This window comes from Crocodylus siamensis, chromosome 3 (genome assembly GCF_052110815.1).
Source record: "Crocodylus siamensis isolate JL-2025a chromosome 3, ASM5211081v1, whole genome shotgun sequence".
NCBI classification, from domain to species: domain Eukaryota; kingdom Metazoa; phylum Chordata; order Crocodylia; family Crocodylidae; genus Crocodylus; species Crocodylus siamensis.
Window position 1 is genome coordinate 253,598,755 of NC_143397.1, and position 15,944 is coordinate 253,614,698.

Here is a 15,944-nt window from a genome sequence, read left to right on the forward strand (position 1 = left end):
CAGCCACACTGCATGCCCACAGATGGTGGGATGCCCATGGGCTGGATGGCACCTGGGCCAGGTAGGACCAGGGTACCCACTGCAAGCTGGAAAATATCTCTCTGCTTGCCAGATCCAGCCTGTGGGCCATATTTTGCCCTCCCTTGGGTTAAGCAGTGGGGAGATATGCTGGGCAACTCTGAGCTACTTCCTTGCTGCTGCTGCTCTGGGCTGCGATTCCCAGACTGTGGTCTGCAAGAGCCCTGAGTATATAGGCTGTGGAATGCATGAGGCACTTGTACATTAATAGTGTTGTCAATCAAAAATTTTATGCTAAGAGTGTATGGTTTCATAGATTTCACAAACATCAGGGCTGGAAGGGACCTCGGGAGATCATCGAGTCCAGCCCCCTGCCCAAAGGGCAGGAAGTCAGCTGGGGTCATAGGATCCCAGCAAGATAAGCATCCCATTTACTCTTGAAGGTGTTCAATGTAGGTGCTTGAACCACCTCTGCTGGCAGACTGTTCCAGACCTTGGGGACTCGGACAGTAAAGAAATTCTTCCTTATGTCCAGCCTCAAACGGTCTTGCAGGAGTTTGTGACCGTTCGACCTCGTCATCCCTTGGGGCGCTCTGGTGAACAAACGTTCCCCCAGATCCTGGTGGTCACCCCTGAGAAACTTATAGGTGGCCATCAGATCACCCCTGAGCCTGCGCTTTTCCAGGCTAAAGAGTCCCATGGCTCTCAGCCTATCATCGTAAGATCTGTTTTCCTGACCTCTGATCATGCGCGTGGCTCTCCTCTGGACTCTCTCAAGCTTCTCCACATCCTTTTTGAATTGTGGAGCCCAAAACTGGACGCAGTACTCCAGCTGCGGCCTCACCAAGGCCGAGTACAAGGGGAGAATGACATCCTGGGATTTGCTCGAGAAGCATCTATGGATGCAAGCCAGCGTTTTGGTCGCTTTATTAGCCGCAGCATCGCATTGCAGGCTCATGTTCATCTTGTGGTCAATGATGACCCCCAAGTCTCTTTCTTCTGTAGTGCTATCCAACGTAGCACTGCCGAGCCTATAAGGATGCTGCAGGTTTTTCCTCCCAAGGTGGAGAACCTTGCATTTTTCGGTGTTAAACACCATCAGGTTCTCGTCCGCCCATTTGCTGAGCTTGTCCAGGTCAGCCTGGATCACCCGCCTATCTTCTGGCATGGATGCTTTGCCCCAAAGTTTGGTGTCATTGGCAAACTTGGCCAGTCCACTCCTGATTCCAATATCCACATCACTGATGAAGATGTTAAACAGTATGGGTCCTAGGACAGAGCCTTGAGGGACCCCACTGGTCACAGGACACCACGATGAGTGACTGCCATCCATCACAACCCTCTGGGTCCGACCACGGAGCCAATTTCCCAGCCAGCGGATCGTGGTGGAGCCAAGGCCACAACTGGCCAGTTTGGCCAAGAGGTGATCATGGTAGTCCATGAAAAATTCTGATGGCTGATAGTGGTCTACTGTTTCAAATGGCGTGGCAGTCACTGACCAGTGAAGTTGTCTCCAAACTATCAAGCTCCCTTTCAGTCATCTAAATGTATTTGTAATTACAATTCTATCGCTAGCCATATAGTAAAAATCCTTACAGCAACTACTACTGTAACTTCTTATGCTTAAAGGATTTGATTATCCTTTTGGCTAACAAAAATGTACATGGAGCAAGTCTAACAACTACCTTTGTTAGCTCTGGATTTCAAGTAGTCAGACTGCCCATTCCACTGTGGAAACTGTACCAGAGCCAGGAATCTAGCAGCTATCCATTCAGCTTTCTACTGAGTAGTTCCAACCTCATCCTCAACCTCAAGTACAGTAGCATTTTCCACTTATCAACATTTGTAAGCTGGCTCACAGGCTCAAATGAATAGCCATATAAGTTTATCATGTACCTCCAATCACCTCACCTGTCCACTGCCCATGAATCTATTCCCAAGGCCCCTGACACATGTTATGTAAAGAGAGATCTCCCAGCAGGCCAGCAGTGGCAGTACAAGCTGGCATGCCACTTTTTGCTTTCTGACAGCCTGCTCTTTATATGTATAGCTGTGCATATGGTATTCTGTTTTCAGAGTGCAAAAAAAGCCATAGTGTGATCGACAATGTTTGGAGCCCAAGAGTTTTATTTTAGTGGCCTTAAGCCCATAGGCAGCTTCAAAATAGCCACTGTTTTTTTTAATCAGTCAGTCACTTTGGAGTAACATGACCAAGGTGGCAAAGGCAGCAGCCCTAGATTTCAGGAGGGCAGACTTCAATGAGCTAAGGAGAATAGTCAGGGAAGCACTGAGGTCCCGGAGGGAGGGGAGACAGGTGTCCAAGGAGAGTGGTCGCTCCTTAAGGAGACGATCCTCCAAGCCCAAAGGGAGGTAATCCCAATGAGGATCAAAGGGAGCAGGAGGGCACACAAGCCTCCGTGGCTCACCAAAAGCATCCGGGAATGTCTCCTAGCTAAAAGAGAGGCATACACCCAATGGAAGGGAAGGGATGTCACCAGGGATGACTATACTGCAGTTGCTAGGCGATGTATGGGGGCAGTCAGGAAGGCCAAGGCAGAGATGGAACTGGGACTAGCTTCCCGGATTAAGGACAATAAGAAGTCCTTCTTTAAATACATAGGGGGTAAAAAGAAGGTTCCGGGTAATGTGGGGCCCCTGCAGGACACGTTAGGAAATTTGGTTGTCACACCAGATGACAAAGCCAACAGATTTAATGATTTCTTTGCCTCAATCTTCCTAAGCAGGGACCGGAACAGCCACCCCCCCCACAAGACCCCCCTCATGCCCTGGGGGAGGCACACCCAGGCCAAGGGTTAGTGAGGAACTAGTTAGGGAGCTCCTGGAGGGACTGGACGTATTCAAGTTAGCCAGTCCAGACGATCTCCACCCTAGAGTACTAAAGGAATTGGCTGAAGTCATTGCAGGATGCCTGGCACGGCCTTACGAGCACTTGTGGTGCTCTGGTGTGGTGCCAGAGGACTGGAAGAGGGCCAACGTGGTCTGAATCTTCAAAAACGGTAAGAAGGAGGACCCGGGACACTATAGGCCAGTTAGTCTTACCTCGATCCTAGGCAAGCTGTTTGAGAAAATTATTCTGGTGCACATCCACAAGGGGCCAGCAGGGGATTTCATGCTTAGGGACAACCAGCACAGGTTCATCAGTGGCAGGTCCTGTCAGACCAACCTGGTGGCCTTCTATGATCAGATCACCAAATCCTTAGACGCAGGGGTAGCAGTGGACATAGTCTTCCTGGACTTTCAGAAGGCCTTTGACACTGTCTCTCACCCTGTTCTCATTAAGAAACTGGGGGACTGTGGTGTCGACACCCACACAGTCAACTGGGTCGCCAACTGGCTGAAGGGCCACACCCAGAGTGGTGGTGGATGGGTCATTTTCAACCTGGAGCGATGTGGGGTTCCGCAGGGCTCAGTCCTCAGGCCCGCAGTGTTCAACATCTTCATCAGTGACTTGGACGAGGGGGTAAAAAGCACCCTGTTCAAATTTGCTGATGACACTAAGATGTGGGGGGATGTGGGCACGCTAGAAGGGAGGAATAGGCTACAATCTGACCTAGACAGGTTACAGGGGTGGGCAGATGAGAATAGGATGGGATTCAACAATGACAAGTGCAAGGTGCTGCACCTGGGGAGGAACAACCGGCACCATACCTACAGGCTGGGGAACTCCCCTCTTGTCAGTACAGAGGCGGAAAAGGATCTTGGAGTCATCATTGACTCCAAGATAAACATGGGCCAGCAGTGTGGGGATGCAGTCAGGAAAGCCAACCGCACCTTGGCATGCATCCACAGATACATCTCAAGCAGGTCCAAGGAGGTGATCCTCCCCCTCTATGCAGCACTGGTCAGGCCGCAGCTGTAGTACTGCATTCTGTTCTGGGCACCGCACTTCAAGAGGGATGCGGACAGCATGGAGAGGGTCCAGAGGAGGGCCACTCGCATGATCAGGGGACAGCAGGGCAGGCCCTGTGAGGAGAGTCTATGGGACCTCAACATGTTCAGCCTCCACAAGAGAAGGCTGAGGGGGGATCTAGTGGCCTGTTACAAACTAGTCAGGGGGAATAAGCAGGCACTGGGGAAGTCCCTGTTCCCCTGAACACTGCCAGGAGTGACCAGGAATAATGGTCACAAGCTGGCAGAGGGAAGGTTTAGGTTAGATATTAGGAGGCGCGACTTCACGGTCAGGGCGGCTAGGGTCTGGAACGAACTTCCAAGCGAAGTGGTGCAGGCTCCTACCCTGGGGGGCTTTAAGAGGAGGTTAGAGGAACCCCTTGCTGGGGATGTCTGACTCCAGTACTCTTTCCTGCCACGGAAGGGGGTCAGACTAGACGATCTACTCAGGTCCCTTCCAACCCTAGAAACTATGAAACTATGAAACCATCTTGAGCTAATATTGACAAACATTGCCACCCTAGTTCATGCATACACATGAGCTCAAAAGAAAGGGGATGTAAAAACAAAAACCAAATCCATACACATAAATGCATGGCCCAAGTAGCATTATTTTGGATCCAAATGTAGGTTCTGCCAACCTTTGGGGGCCGATCCAGAATTTTGGTTCAGCTTACTGTTTAATCTGCATCAACATGTAATATGAACATTTTATCAAAAGAGGACCTTCTCTAATTTTTTTTTAATAACTCCCGTGTACGGTTTTCTACCTAATTTTAAAGCAGGTATGAATGAAACAGAAGGATGCTCTGACCTGTCAGAGCAATATTTGTAAGCTAGTCTTTATGCCACGTCACGTGAACAGCACACACTAGGTTCTATCAAATGCCACATGAACATCAACTATTTGCATGAACTGTAGCATAAAAATTCATGTTAGAAACAATGCAAGATAAAATGATTTCTTGAGGTGATGTTTTGTATTGGACCAACTGTCTAGTTGGGATTGAGTGAGACAAGCATTTGAATGCAAGACATTCTTCATTAGGTCTGATGCAGAAAGCTTGTCTAATGCCATCCCAATCATATAGTTGATCCAATAAAACACGATCACCTGAATAAATGCCTGCCACTCGCATAATCTCTGGACCATCATAGCTACCACATCACTCTTACACTAGCAAAAAAACCAAGTCTCCAAACTTGAGACGAAAACTGAAAGGATAAGTAATTTTCTGCTGTAACCTTCTGAAATGGTACTAAAGGACAGGAATAAAAAAAAATTAAGATATGATGGACAGGTTATGAACTCTTCAACGTCAGGACCATGTCTACCCACGTTCCTAGCGAACATGAAAGAAACCCTTCTACACTGGTGTCTTTAAAGGGGAGAAGAAGTTAAAACGAGATTCAGATCACTGCAGCTGCTAGAATCTCTGTAGCATTCATGTAAATCCCTCCTGTTGTAGTATGGCTTCAGACCCAGGGAGCTAGTGCTCTTTGCCTCTCCCTCAGCTCCTGAAATCAGGGTTTTTAGTTGCCCCTGGCAGCAAAGAAAAAAATCAGCACAAGGGAAAAACTGAAGCAAGAACCAGTGGTATTAATTATTTGGATTCCAGAGCTGTGTTGAAGCAGGATTAACGCCAATGCCACAGGGGTTCTGGTAGTCAAGTGTTGAGCCCCGCTGGCTGAATCCAGGGCCAAATGAGTCTGACTCTCCTTTCACAGAATAATCTTTAAACTGACTTAGAAAGTTGTTCTTAGTCATCTTGTTATAGATGTACAACCAGCTGCCAAGCAATGAAACCAAAGGGAAATAAAATGCACTGAATTTAAATACTTGCTTAAGGATTATGAAGAATAAAACCCAATATTTTTGAGGCACCCTCCAAAGGTACACAGTGTTATTATTTCATAACACACACTTTTTAAAAAGACATTATAGATTAAAAAGAGAGGAGTCCCCATTAGCAACAGTCGATGCTGATCTCTGCAACTCTTACACTACGCTGAAAGATTATAAAACTTTCATAACATGTTAAACCCATTGATGTATTTCTTTTTAAATGCAAATTTTGTGCAATTTAGCATCCCATGTAGAATTAGATTATTCTGACAGATCACTGCTGTCTAAATAACATGCAAAGACATTTTGACGAGGAATGTATTAGTTAACATTAAACATTTTAGAGAGCAATTTTGGAAAAGTAAGTCGCCTAAGTTCCTCCAGCATTGCTAGCGTAACCCTGCAGCACATGGTTGACACCATCTTCTATAATGTATTACTAAACTAAATTATATAATATATTTTGGTTGCAGAGCTGAGTGGGCAGCAAATCTCAACAGAAATCACTGTAGAGAATATACAGGCTAACATAGCATGTCCTACCTTCTGAATTAAATTGTAAATGCAAAATTCTTAATTATAATAGAATTTAACAAAAAAGCATGCAGTGTCACAGCAGTGGTCTGCAACGTATAACAGATTCATAAATAAGAGAACAAGCTTTATCAATCAAAATGTGTACCTAGTTATAACATATAAATATCACAAGCAAACACCAAGAGACTGCATTTCACGACTATGAAGTAAGTGGGCCAGAACCGAACTGGGACAGAAACCAATGTGCTGTACTGGACTAAGACTGTAACAGCTTACTTCTTAATCTGGTTAAGGATAGTTAATAGCAGTACTGGTTTATACAGTTATTCTAATAGCTTTCTCTTTGGTTATGCTACTGGTTTCATTTCTAATGTGATTAATGTCATCCTACAAGTAGAAACTGATTTAGGAATTGATTTATAAATACAGGAATGGAAAACACATTTTATTTTCTCTACAGCAGGCAGGTACATTTGTCCCTTATAGAGTAACTAACTCAAGAGATGCGTATAGCATAAGCTTCCATAACCAGAGAGCTTACTTCACACAGTATCTGATGAAATAAGCCCAAAAGCTTATGCTGTACATCTCTGAATTAGTTGCTCTATAAAGCCTACTGTAAAGAAAGTAAAGGGGGTTTTCCATTCCTGTATTTCTAAATCTATAGGTAGTCTATAAGGAGCAAATCTACCCTGTCTTCTGCCTAACATGGTGAATTACCCCTCTCTTTTCTATACATACCATTAATAGGGGTGTAACGGCCACTACTTTGCTACTAAGAAGGGGAAGCCGGAGCAGGCAATGGTGCTTCAAAGACACTCCATGGTATCCCCCCACAGGGGACAGAACGTGGCCTTCAGACTGCAGAGAGGCCCCTGGCAAGCCCAGTGCTCGGGGAGCAGTGGCAGTCAGCCTCCAGAACACTGCAAGAGTGCTACCCAAGTCCTGCTTGAGAGTGGCATCGGACAGAAGAAGTGAGGGGGCTGCAGTAGCCAAAGGGTTAAATCGACAAGCTGCAAGAGACAAACCCAGTGCAGCTGACAGAGGAAGACCACCTAAGGCTCTTGCTGCAGTCCTAACAGAAGGCAGCTGATCCTGGTTAAGAGAGCCTCAGGCCAGGTGGCCAGGAAGGGGAGAAGCTGACTGAAGCACGTATAAATTTAATCTCAGGGTTGGAGCCTCAGTTTTTTTCAATCCAGGCTTAGCAGAAGCAGAACCTGGCATGCTCTGGGGGTACAGGAACTGTGCAGAAACTGGGGAAAGTGAGCTCATGGACCCAGGAGGCAAGGCAGTCTGGAGGCCACGATGGGAAGAAGCTACTGTGACAGTTGGCCTGAAAGAAGGGGCAGAAGCTACGCATCTCAGGTTTGTGTTGTGGGCTGGTTTGAACACTGCAAGCATCGCAGTGGCAGAGGGGAGGAAAGGAGACCAGTGAAGATGCCTCACAGAGCAGCTCTGAGCACACTGTGGAACTGATGAGCTGCTAGGGGCCTGGTGAAGTGGAGCAGGATGTCCAAGCTGTGACCAAACTGTGACCAAGCTACAAAAACCCTCAGACCTGGGACTCCAAGAGCTGCTTCAGAGCCCAAGAGACTCAACAGGGGGTAGAAGGAGTCCGTGGACTGGGCCAAGGAGAGGGGGATCTTGGTGAACAGGGCGGAAGGGAGCAGAACACTTGGAGAAAACCTTGCTTAGCGCAAAGCAGCGATGTTACTAAACGTTCATAGTAACATCAAAGTCATGGCAGGTAAGAGTGAGGGAGGCGACTGAAGAGTGGCTAAGGTGCTACAAGAGGACACAGGAGCCCAACAGAGGGTGACTTCGGGGAAACAGGTCTGCAGTACAGGGACTGATTCACTTAAATATTACTGCACCCAGTTCAACTGCCATAAGGTTGATCGGCTGTAGAACATGCATCATTTTCTTATTCTACTTTTCTCTTTCTACTTCTTCCCAAATTCAGCAATAAAGCAACAAATGTCATGAAAAGGAAAGGCAGTGATCTCAGGGTGGCACGGAAAGAACATGCTACGCTTCCAAAATATTTATCTAGTGCAACTGCTCCTTTTCACCTCAATCTTATATCTCTGCTCCTTATCTCTATCCTGGGTGCAGGGCTTTGTAACAACTAATTTTCCTTTGTTGCCCTCAAGTACCCAGTTTACTCTGCATTTTGATTCTGTCTGCCTATGTTGGCTTCCCCTACCCAGATTTAATTTTATCTGAAACCTTCACTGCAGCTGATTTTATAACAAGCACAACTGACAAAGGCAAGAAATACCTACAGCAGCTGCAAAGGGTTGTGTGTGTGGTGGGGGAGAGGGCAGGCGGCGGGGTGGGTGTTGTCAAAAATTATGGATCTTCTTCACGCTCAACTTTCATTGGCTTACTCTAGTCCTTCATTGGGGTTATTGTGCATGAGTCTCTATATTTTCTAATACTGAATTAGCCAGTCAAATGCCCATTTACCTCTACGTCAGCCCAGTTTTCCTTGAAATCTGTCCATCTTCCATTATATCAATTATTTTGGCATCATCCATAAAAACAAATGTTGTTAGTTCCCTTTCAAAAGTTACTGACAGTTTTAAATCTAATTGGTTCTAACAATGAGCTCTGGAAGACCTCTACAGTAGGCATGCTCTTCCATGTATGCACTGCCATTTATTACATCTCCTCTGTATCCTGGCTATGAAATGGGTACTTTGCATCAGTCTTTCATGAGTCCCATGGGACGCCCATGCCCGTTACGGGACAGGGAGGTCCAGGTGAGGGAGATCCCCTGCCCTCCATTAATGCTGACCTCGTGAAGGAACACCTTGAGAAGCTGGATACCTTCAAATCAGCCGGCCCTGACAATCTGCACCCCAGGGTACTCAAGGAACTGGCGAGCATCACAGACCAGCCTCTGGCACGGATCTTTGAGAACTCCTGGCGCTCTGGTGTAGTGCTCAAAGACTGGAAGAAGGCCAATGTGATGCCTGTCTTCAAGAAAGGGAGGAAAGTGGATCCAGCTAACTATAGGCCCATCAGGCTGACTTCTATCCCAGGGAAGGTCTTAGAAAAAAGTTTAAAGCGGCCATCCTTAATGGACTGGCCGATGCCAACATCCTAAGGGATAGCCAGCACGGGTTTGTGGCAGGTAGGTCTTGCTTGACGAATCTCATTTCCTTCTACGACCAGGTGACCTATCACCTGGACAAGGGAGAAGAGATTGATGTCATATATCTTGACTTCAAAAAAGCCTTCGATCTGGTATCCCATGATCACTTTTTGGAGAAACTGGCCAACTGATGACACCAAACTTTGGGGCAAAGCATCCACACCAGAAGATAGGCACGTGATCCAGGCTAACCTGGACAGGCCCAGGAAATGGGCGGATGAAAACCTGCTGGTGTTTAACACTGAAAAATGCAAGGTTCTGCACCTTGAGAAGAAAGACCTGCAGCATCCTTGTAGGCTCGGCAGTGCTACGCTGGCTAGCACTACAAAAGAAAGAGACTTGGGGTCATTAATGACCACAAGATGAACATGAGCTTGCAATGCAATGCTGGGGCTAGTAAAGCAACCAAAATGCTGGCTTACATCCATAGATGCTTCCCCAGCAAATCCCGGGATGTCATTCTCCCCTTTTACTCGGCCTTGGTGAGGCCGCAGCTGGAGTGCTGCGTCCAGTTTTGGGCTCCACAATTCAAAAAAGATGTGGAGAAGCTTGAGAGAGTCCAGAGAAGAGCCATGCGCACGATCAGAGGTCAGGAAAACAGACCTTATGGGGGGCTCTTTAGCCTGGAAAAGCGCAGGCTCAAGGGTGATCTGGTGGCCACCTATATAAGTTTATCAGGGGTGACCACCAAGATCTGGGGGAACGTTTGTTCACCAGAGCGCCCCAAGGGATGACGAGGTCGAACGGTCATAAATTACTGCGAGACCATTTCAGGCTGGACATAAGGAAGAATTTCTTTACTGCCCAAGCCCCCAGGGTCTGGAACAGCCTGCCATCGGAGGTGGTTCAAGCACCTACATTGAACACCTTCAAGAGTAAATTGGATGCTTATCTTGCTGGGATCCTATGACCCCAGCTGACTTCCTGGCTTTTGGGCAGGGGCCTGGACTTCATCTTCCAAGGTCCCTTCCAGCCCTAATGTCTATGAAATCTATGAAATCCTGGATATAGTACTAAGACTGTGCTCATGCCCTCAGCAGAAGATCTTCACCTGGAGATTGACAAGGAAAATTATGCCTTCTGATCTTCCTAGTTCTTTCTGTGGTCTTCAACAGTCTTGGACATGAATCTCTGGTAAAGCATTTATAGGCCCCTCTACAATTGTGCTGCTTTTTTCCTAGCAGGGAGGCCTTAGAAGGCAGCGATGGCTCATTATCCCCTTGGGACCTTTCCTTTGGGGTCCTCAAGGGCTCTACCTTGCTTTGTGTCCTGTTCCATGTGTATACAAGGCTGCCAGATGAGACTGTGCAGAGCTTTGGAGTGAGGTGCCCTTAATATGCTAACAATACCCAGTTTTACCTCTCCTTTTCTGACCCTGGCCCTGCAGCCTCAGTCCTTTTCCAGTGCCTGGCTGTAGTAGGGATTTGGATGTGAATGAACTAATGGCAACTGAATCCAGACAAGGCAGAGGTGATGGTGATAAGCAGATGTCTTGGGTTTGGGGGGAGAATAAATTTTGTTGTTTTCTTACATCTATATAAGACATTTATGTATTTGAGCAAGTGTTTAGTAGAGATGCACAAATATATCGGTCCAATTGTATCAGAACTTGGCCTGATATGGCCAATAATTTGGCCAGTAAATGCCTTGCATGCGCACAGCTACAGCAGAGCATGCAGGCAGTGAGAAACACAGCCCAGCAGCTTGGAGAGCTGCTGTTCAACAGCCCAGCAGTTGATCTGCATCCTCCATGCCCTTTCCCCTTACACCACAACAGACTTACCGGCTGCATGCAGCTATATCAGAAATCAGATTGGTATTGGCCAATTCACCTTCTTAAAAATCAGCTATTGGTACCAGGCCCCCAAAATCTCTATCAGTGCACCCCTACTACTGTATTTAGTACTCACTGATGGGATTCAGCCTCCCCCGATCACTCAGGTTTGCAGCCTGGAGGCGCTCCTGGATCCTCTGCTACACCTGGATCTTCAGGTGGTAGCAATGGCTAGGAGAGCCTTTCACCATTTACATCTGGTGAGAAGGCTGCAAGCCTTTCTTTCAGATTCAGATCTGGCCATCACCATCCATGTCTTTGTAACCTCAAGGCTAGATTTCTGCAGCATGTTCTGCACAGGGCTTCTCCTGAAGACCATTCAGTAGCTGAAGCTGATGCAAAACACAATAGTCTGTCTTGGGGAGGGCAGAAACACATAACTCCACTGCTCCAGAGTTTTTCACTGGCTCCCAGGAGCTTCCTGGGAGCAATTCTAAGTGCTGGTTTTGACCTAAAAGGCTCTAAACTGGGGTACTCAACCCCCAGCCAGCTTGTGGGTCATGTAATCTGACCTGTGGGGCTCCCCTGGCTCTGAAATTTTGGCAGCAGCGTAGCAGTGGCAGCATTAATTGCCTCTCTCCTGCTGCCAAATGTCTAGACCCATGGGGAGCTCTGCTGGCCAGGGAGCATGACCCTACATCAGGGAAAGGCAACTATTTTGGGTGGAGGGCTTCTTAATGGGTTCTGACAAGCCATTGAGGGCTGCATGACAGGTAGTCAGGGGCAGATACATATTAATTTTCTAAATTTTTTAGGGGCTCCACGGACCAGACAGAATGGCCTGGTGGGCTGCATCCAGCCCGCGGGTCATATTTTGCCTACCCCTGCCCTACATGCTAGATTGACTCTGCAGGGCCTAATACAGGCAAGCGGACACAATACAGGGTATGATCTTGCCCACTTATTGGCCCTGTGCCCCTTATCCACCCTGTAGGGTCAAAAGATTGAGCATTATTGCCCTAAGGTCCCTATGTACTTAAAGGGCTGCTTTCTCTCTTATACTCCATCGCACTCCCCAAGGTCAGCTGAATGCAAACTCCTGCAAGTACCATCAATACACCACGTCCACGCAGCAGGTTGTTCTCAGCTGTCGCTCTGCAGCCATGGGACGCCCTCCCTCTTGAGGCCCGCCAGCGTCTGAACCTAGGCACCTTCTGGATGTGTTGCAAGACATCTGTATTTGCTCAGGTGTTTAATACTTAAGGCTAGGCTGTATTAGTCTTTAGGGGATATTTTTATGTTGATAATCCTAGCTTCCCTTTAAATTCTTTAGTTCTCTTGTTGTTTTCCTGTTTTCCAAGCTGTTTTGTTCTCTTGTTGTAAGCTTCCCTGAGCCTTTGTCGAGAAGGACAGCATGTAAAACTGAATACATAAATAAGTATTAGGACACCATATTCTACACAATGGGGGCATCTACACATGCCCCTACAGCACCGTTATTACTACACTGTCATTTAATACTTCCTAAAAGTAGTTTACTTCCTAAAGGAAGTACGAAATGACGGCACAATAACAGCTGTTACTGTGCCTTGCCAGCAGCACACTTATTTTTAGCTGCTACGTCACCATAGCAACGTACTATAGCAAAGGAGTGTGTCACTATGGCAACGTAGGTGTGGCGTCACAGTTTGGCCCACTGGTGCTACGGAGGCACAGTGTCTCGTGTAGATGTACCCAATAAAAACAAAATCCTTCAAAATCATGATATCCACATTTTACTACTAAACTACCATAACGTTTAGACACAACCTATGAATAAGGTAAGAAATATTTTCAACTGTAAAAAGCAGAGAAATTGAGACAGAAGGATTTTTAATGCCAGAAGAGGCTTCTACATCTGGGGTGCCCAATGAGAGACATGCCAGTACAGACTGATTTTCAGAGATGCCAACCAAGGCTGCTTTGCTCAATATCGCACAGCGTTATAGCTGAGCTCAGAACACAGGACTTCAAGCCAAGTGCCCAGCAGCATGGACTCCTCCTATCTTCCCAGTCTCCTGAGTATGCGCACACAGTGCGTTTTCCCTGGTATAAGGGGAAAGCATTAGTTTTGTAGTCTCGTGTCATATAGATATATTTACTGGCAATAATTTTATTCCTTTCAAAAGAAGGGCTCTTTTCACAACACCTAAACAAGTACTTAAATGCCCCTCAAAAAGACTTTTTAGCCACTTTTATTTTAAGTTATATACCCAGAAAATGTGATCTTCAGTCCTGGACTGACCTTTTCACTTTGTTTTACACTATACTATGCACCATCTCTTCAGCAGAGAAGCATAATAAGTAGTTCAAGTCAGTTTTCACACACTGTTCCACTAAAGGCAATGAAAACAAAACTGACCTTTAACATGGTTTAACAATCAGCTGCCTCCTGTGTAATTAAATGCAAAGCTTTTCAAGCGCTCTTTCAAATTTGGATTGAAGTCATCTACCATATACAGTGTGATTATATGAACAAGTCAAATTTTAATACAAGGATCCTTCTTGGCTCCTTGTGTGGACATGTAACAGGGTTTGGTTTTTTTAAACCACAAAAGCAATATCCAATGAAAACACATACATAACAGAAACAAAGGAAAAATAAAACCACATCGTAGAAATATCAAGTAGCCAGTAAGTTATTAAAAACTCGGTGTAAATTACTCCTGTGACTGATTAACCTAACTATACACACAAAATCCATTTTAGAACAAAGAATTGTAGGGCTAGCCGAGTTGATCCCACGTGCTTTAACAGAACACAAAAGACTTGCTATGAGAATGAACATCAGTGAGTTGAAACTATTAACAACCCAATTTATCTTGATCGGACAGAGCTAAACGACCTCTCACCATCGTAATAGGTTGAACGGTTTGAAATGTATCAGGTGTAACAGGTTCACGTTTTTATTTAAATTAAGGCAGTCTTACTATCATGACCGTCCTACAAAAGACAGGAGCAGAGCTTGCCTTCTCGTTGAACTGATCTTTATTTTCTTATACAAGACGCTTTTCATGCCTCAAACTAAAATGCAATACTTACTCTAAAACTTCATAGTTGGACTTCTTTTCTAGTGCATTGCCCCTCATCTCCCCGTAGGATCTCCTAAAGTCAGGGAAAAAAATATTTGCAAGCAACAATTATTGGATGAATTAGCCCAAAGCTATAATATGAATGCATTCAAAGCTTTCAGCAACTTACTACTGAAGACCCTTTACTTCAAATATTTATTGACATGTATGGTAATAGAGTATACTTTTTTTTTTTTTGGAAAGTCATTTCATACACAGGACACTCAAAATCAAGTACATGTAGTTCCTTGAAAACAATGGAGAGAAATCGGATAGCCACAATGTGCTCAGTAAAAATCTTGGAGATGAGACTGGCTTAGGGAACTGCACAAATATATCCATTACACTTTCTGAATCCAGGTGAAAGGAGTTTTAATTTCCACATAAGCAACTTTCATTTACTCATGAGTTACCATGAAGGCTGGCAGAAAGAAGTTCATGCCCTTGCTTAAATACTGACGTGCCAATTCCTACTCATTGCTAACCCTACTAAAATTAGCAATTTAATCCTGTTTTATTTCTTAAAAATCACTGTTCAGTCTGTAGTTCTCCTTTGTACCGTATCATCTTATTTACCATCCCTTTTTTATTGATCTTGTTACTTTAACTAATCTTCCTGTGGTAGACAACAGCAGAACTCAAATAATTATCAGAAGCCCAACGTTCTCCATTGCACAGTGAAAATACACTTCAAAAGGTATAAGGGGGTCATTTGTTTCAAGACTCTTGTAATCGGATAAATACACATTCACTCTCCCAGAGGCTTCTGTTTGTCAGTTTGACATAGGAAGAATTACGTAAAGAATCAACACAACTTACAAGGTTAGATCATTTAGCTTTTCAGAAACTTCTCTGTAAAAATACTGGTGTTCTTAAATTAGCATTTTGAAAATCTTGAATAGTAAAGTCAAGATAGAAAAAACAGAATTACTTTATATTTAATTATGTTCTTCACCTATAATATTTACAGAAGTATGGGGACATGAGACTATCTGACTTATTTTCCTTCGAATATACTAATGTATTCTGTAGGCTGAAATATTCAGTTGCAAATATGCACCAAATAAAAGCAACATGAAAAGGCAGTTAATTGGAATTGCAGAATTAATCTGTAATAAAAAATGCATTAGAAATAAGTTACTGTATAGTCTGATCATTTTTTTCTTTGAAATGATAAATTCGTTTTCACTAGAATGCCATATAATATTTTATTCATATATATTGATCAGGGAATCAGGAAAACTATGAATTAAAAAACAGTTGCAAAATTAATGCATACCAGTATGTTAGAAACAAGATGAATAATAAATATGGAAAGTTATCAGCTTACCGGATTTCAAGGCAACCTAGCTTCAAAGCAATTTCCTGGTCCACTTGATCTGCTATTTCTAACATATAGTCATTTTTCACCTACAGTAAAATAAGTAGGTATGTGTCACATAAGGATAAAGTCAATGTTACTGAAGGTTGCTTCATCTGACCATCATATAAATTATTTGGTAAATTACTGTCCAAGCAATTTTGGATAGATCTTTGCCTTGGGAGTAAATTTCCTGTATTTTAGCCTATTCCCATCTGCATGAGCAGAGA

General features: G+C 44.9%; 1 protein-coding gene across 8 annotated transcripts in view; it reads right to left on the minus strand.

The window, feature by feature from the left end:
* PTK2 (protein tyrosine kinase 2) overlaps positions 1–15,944 on the minus strand; it is a 347,400-nt gene that overhangs the window by 123,839 nt on the left and 207,617 nt on the right. For all 8 annotated transcript variants that reach the window (XM_090040716.1, XM_090040718.1, XM_090040720.1 and 5 more), the window contains 2 exons: positions 15,685–15,764; positions 14,326–14,388 (listed from right to left, as the gene is read on the minus strand). In XM_090040716.1, coding sequence (XP_089896842.1) covers positions 14,326–14,388; positions 15,685–15,764 — 143 coding nt within the window. The remainder of the gene's footprint in view (positions 1–14,325; positions 14,389–15,684; positions 15,765–15,944) is intronic.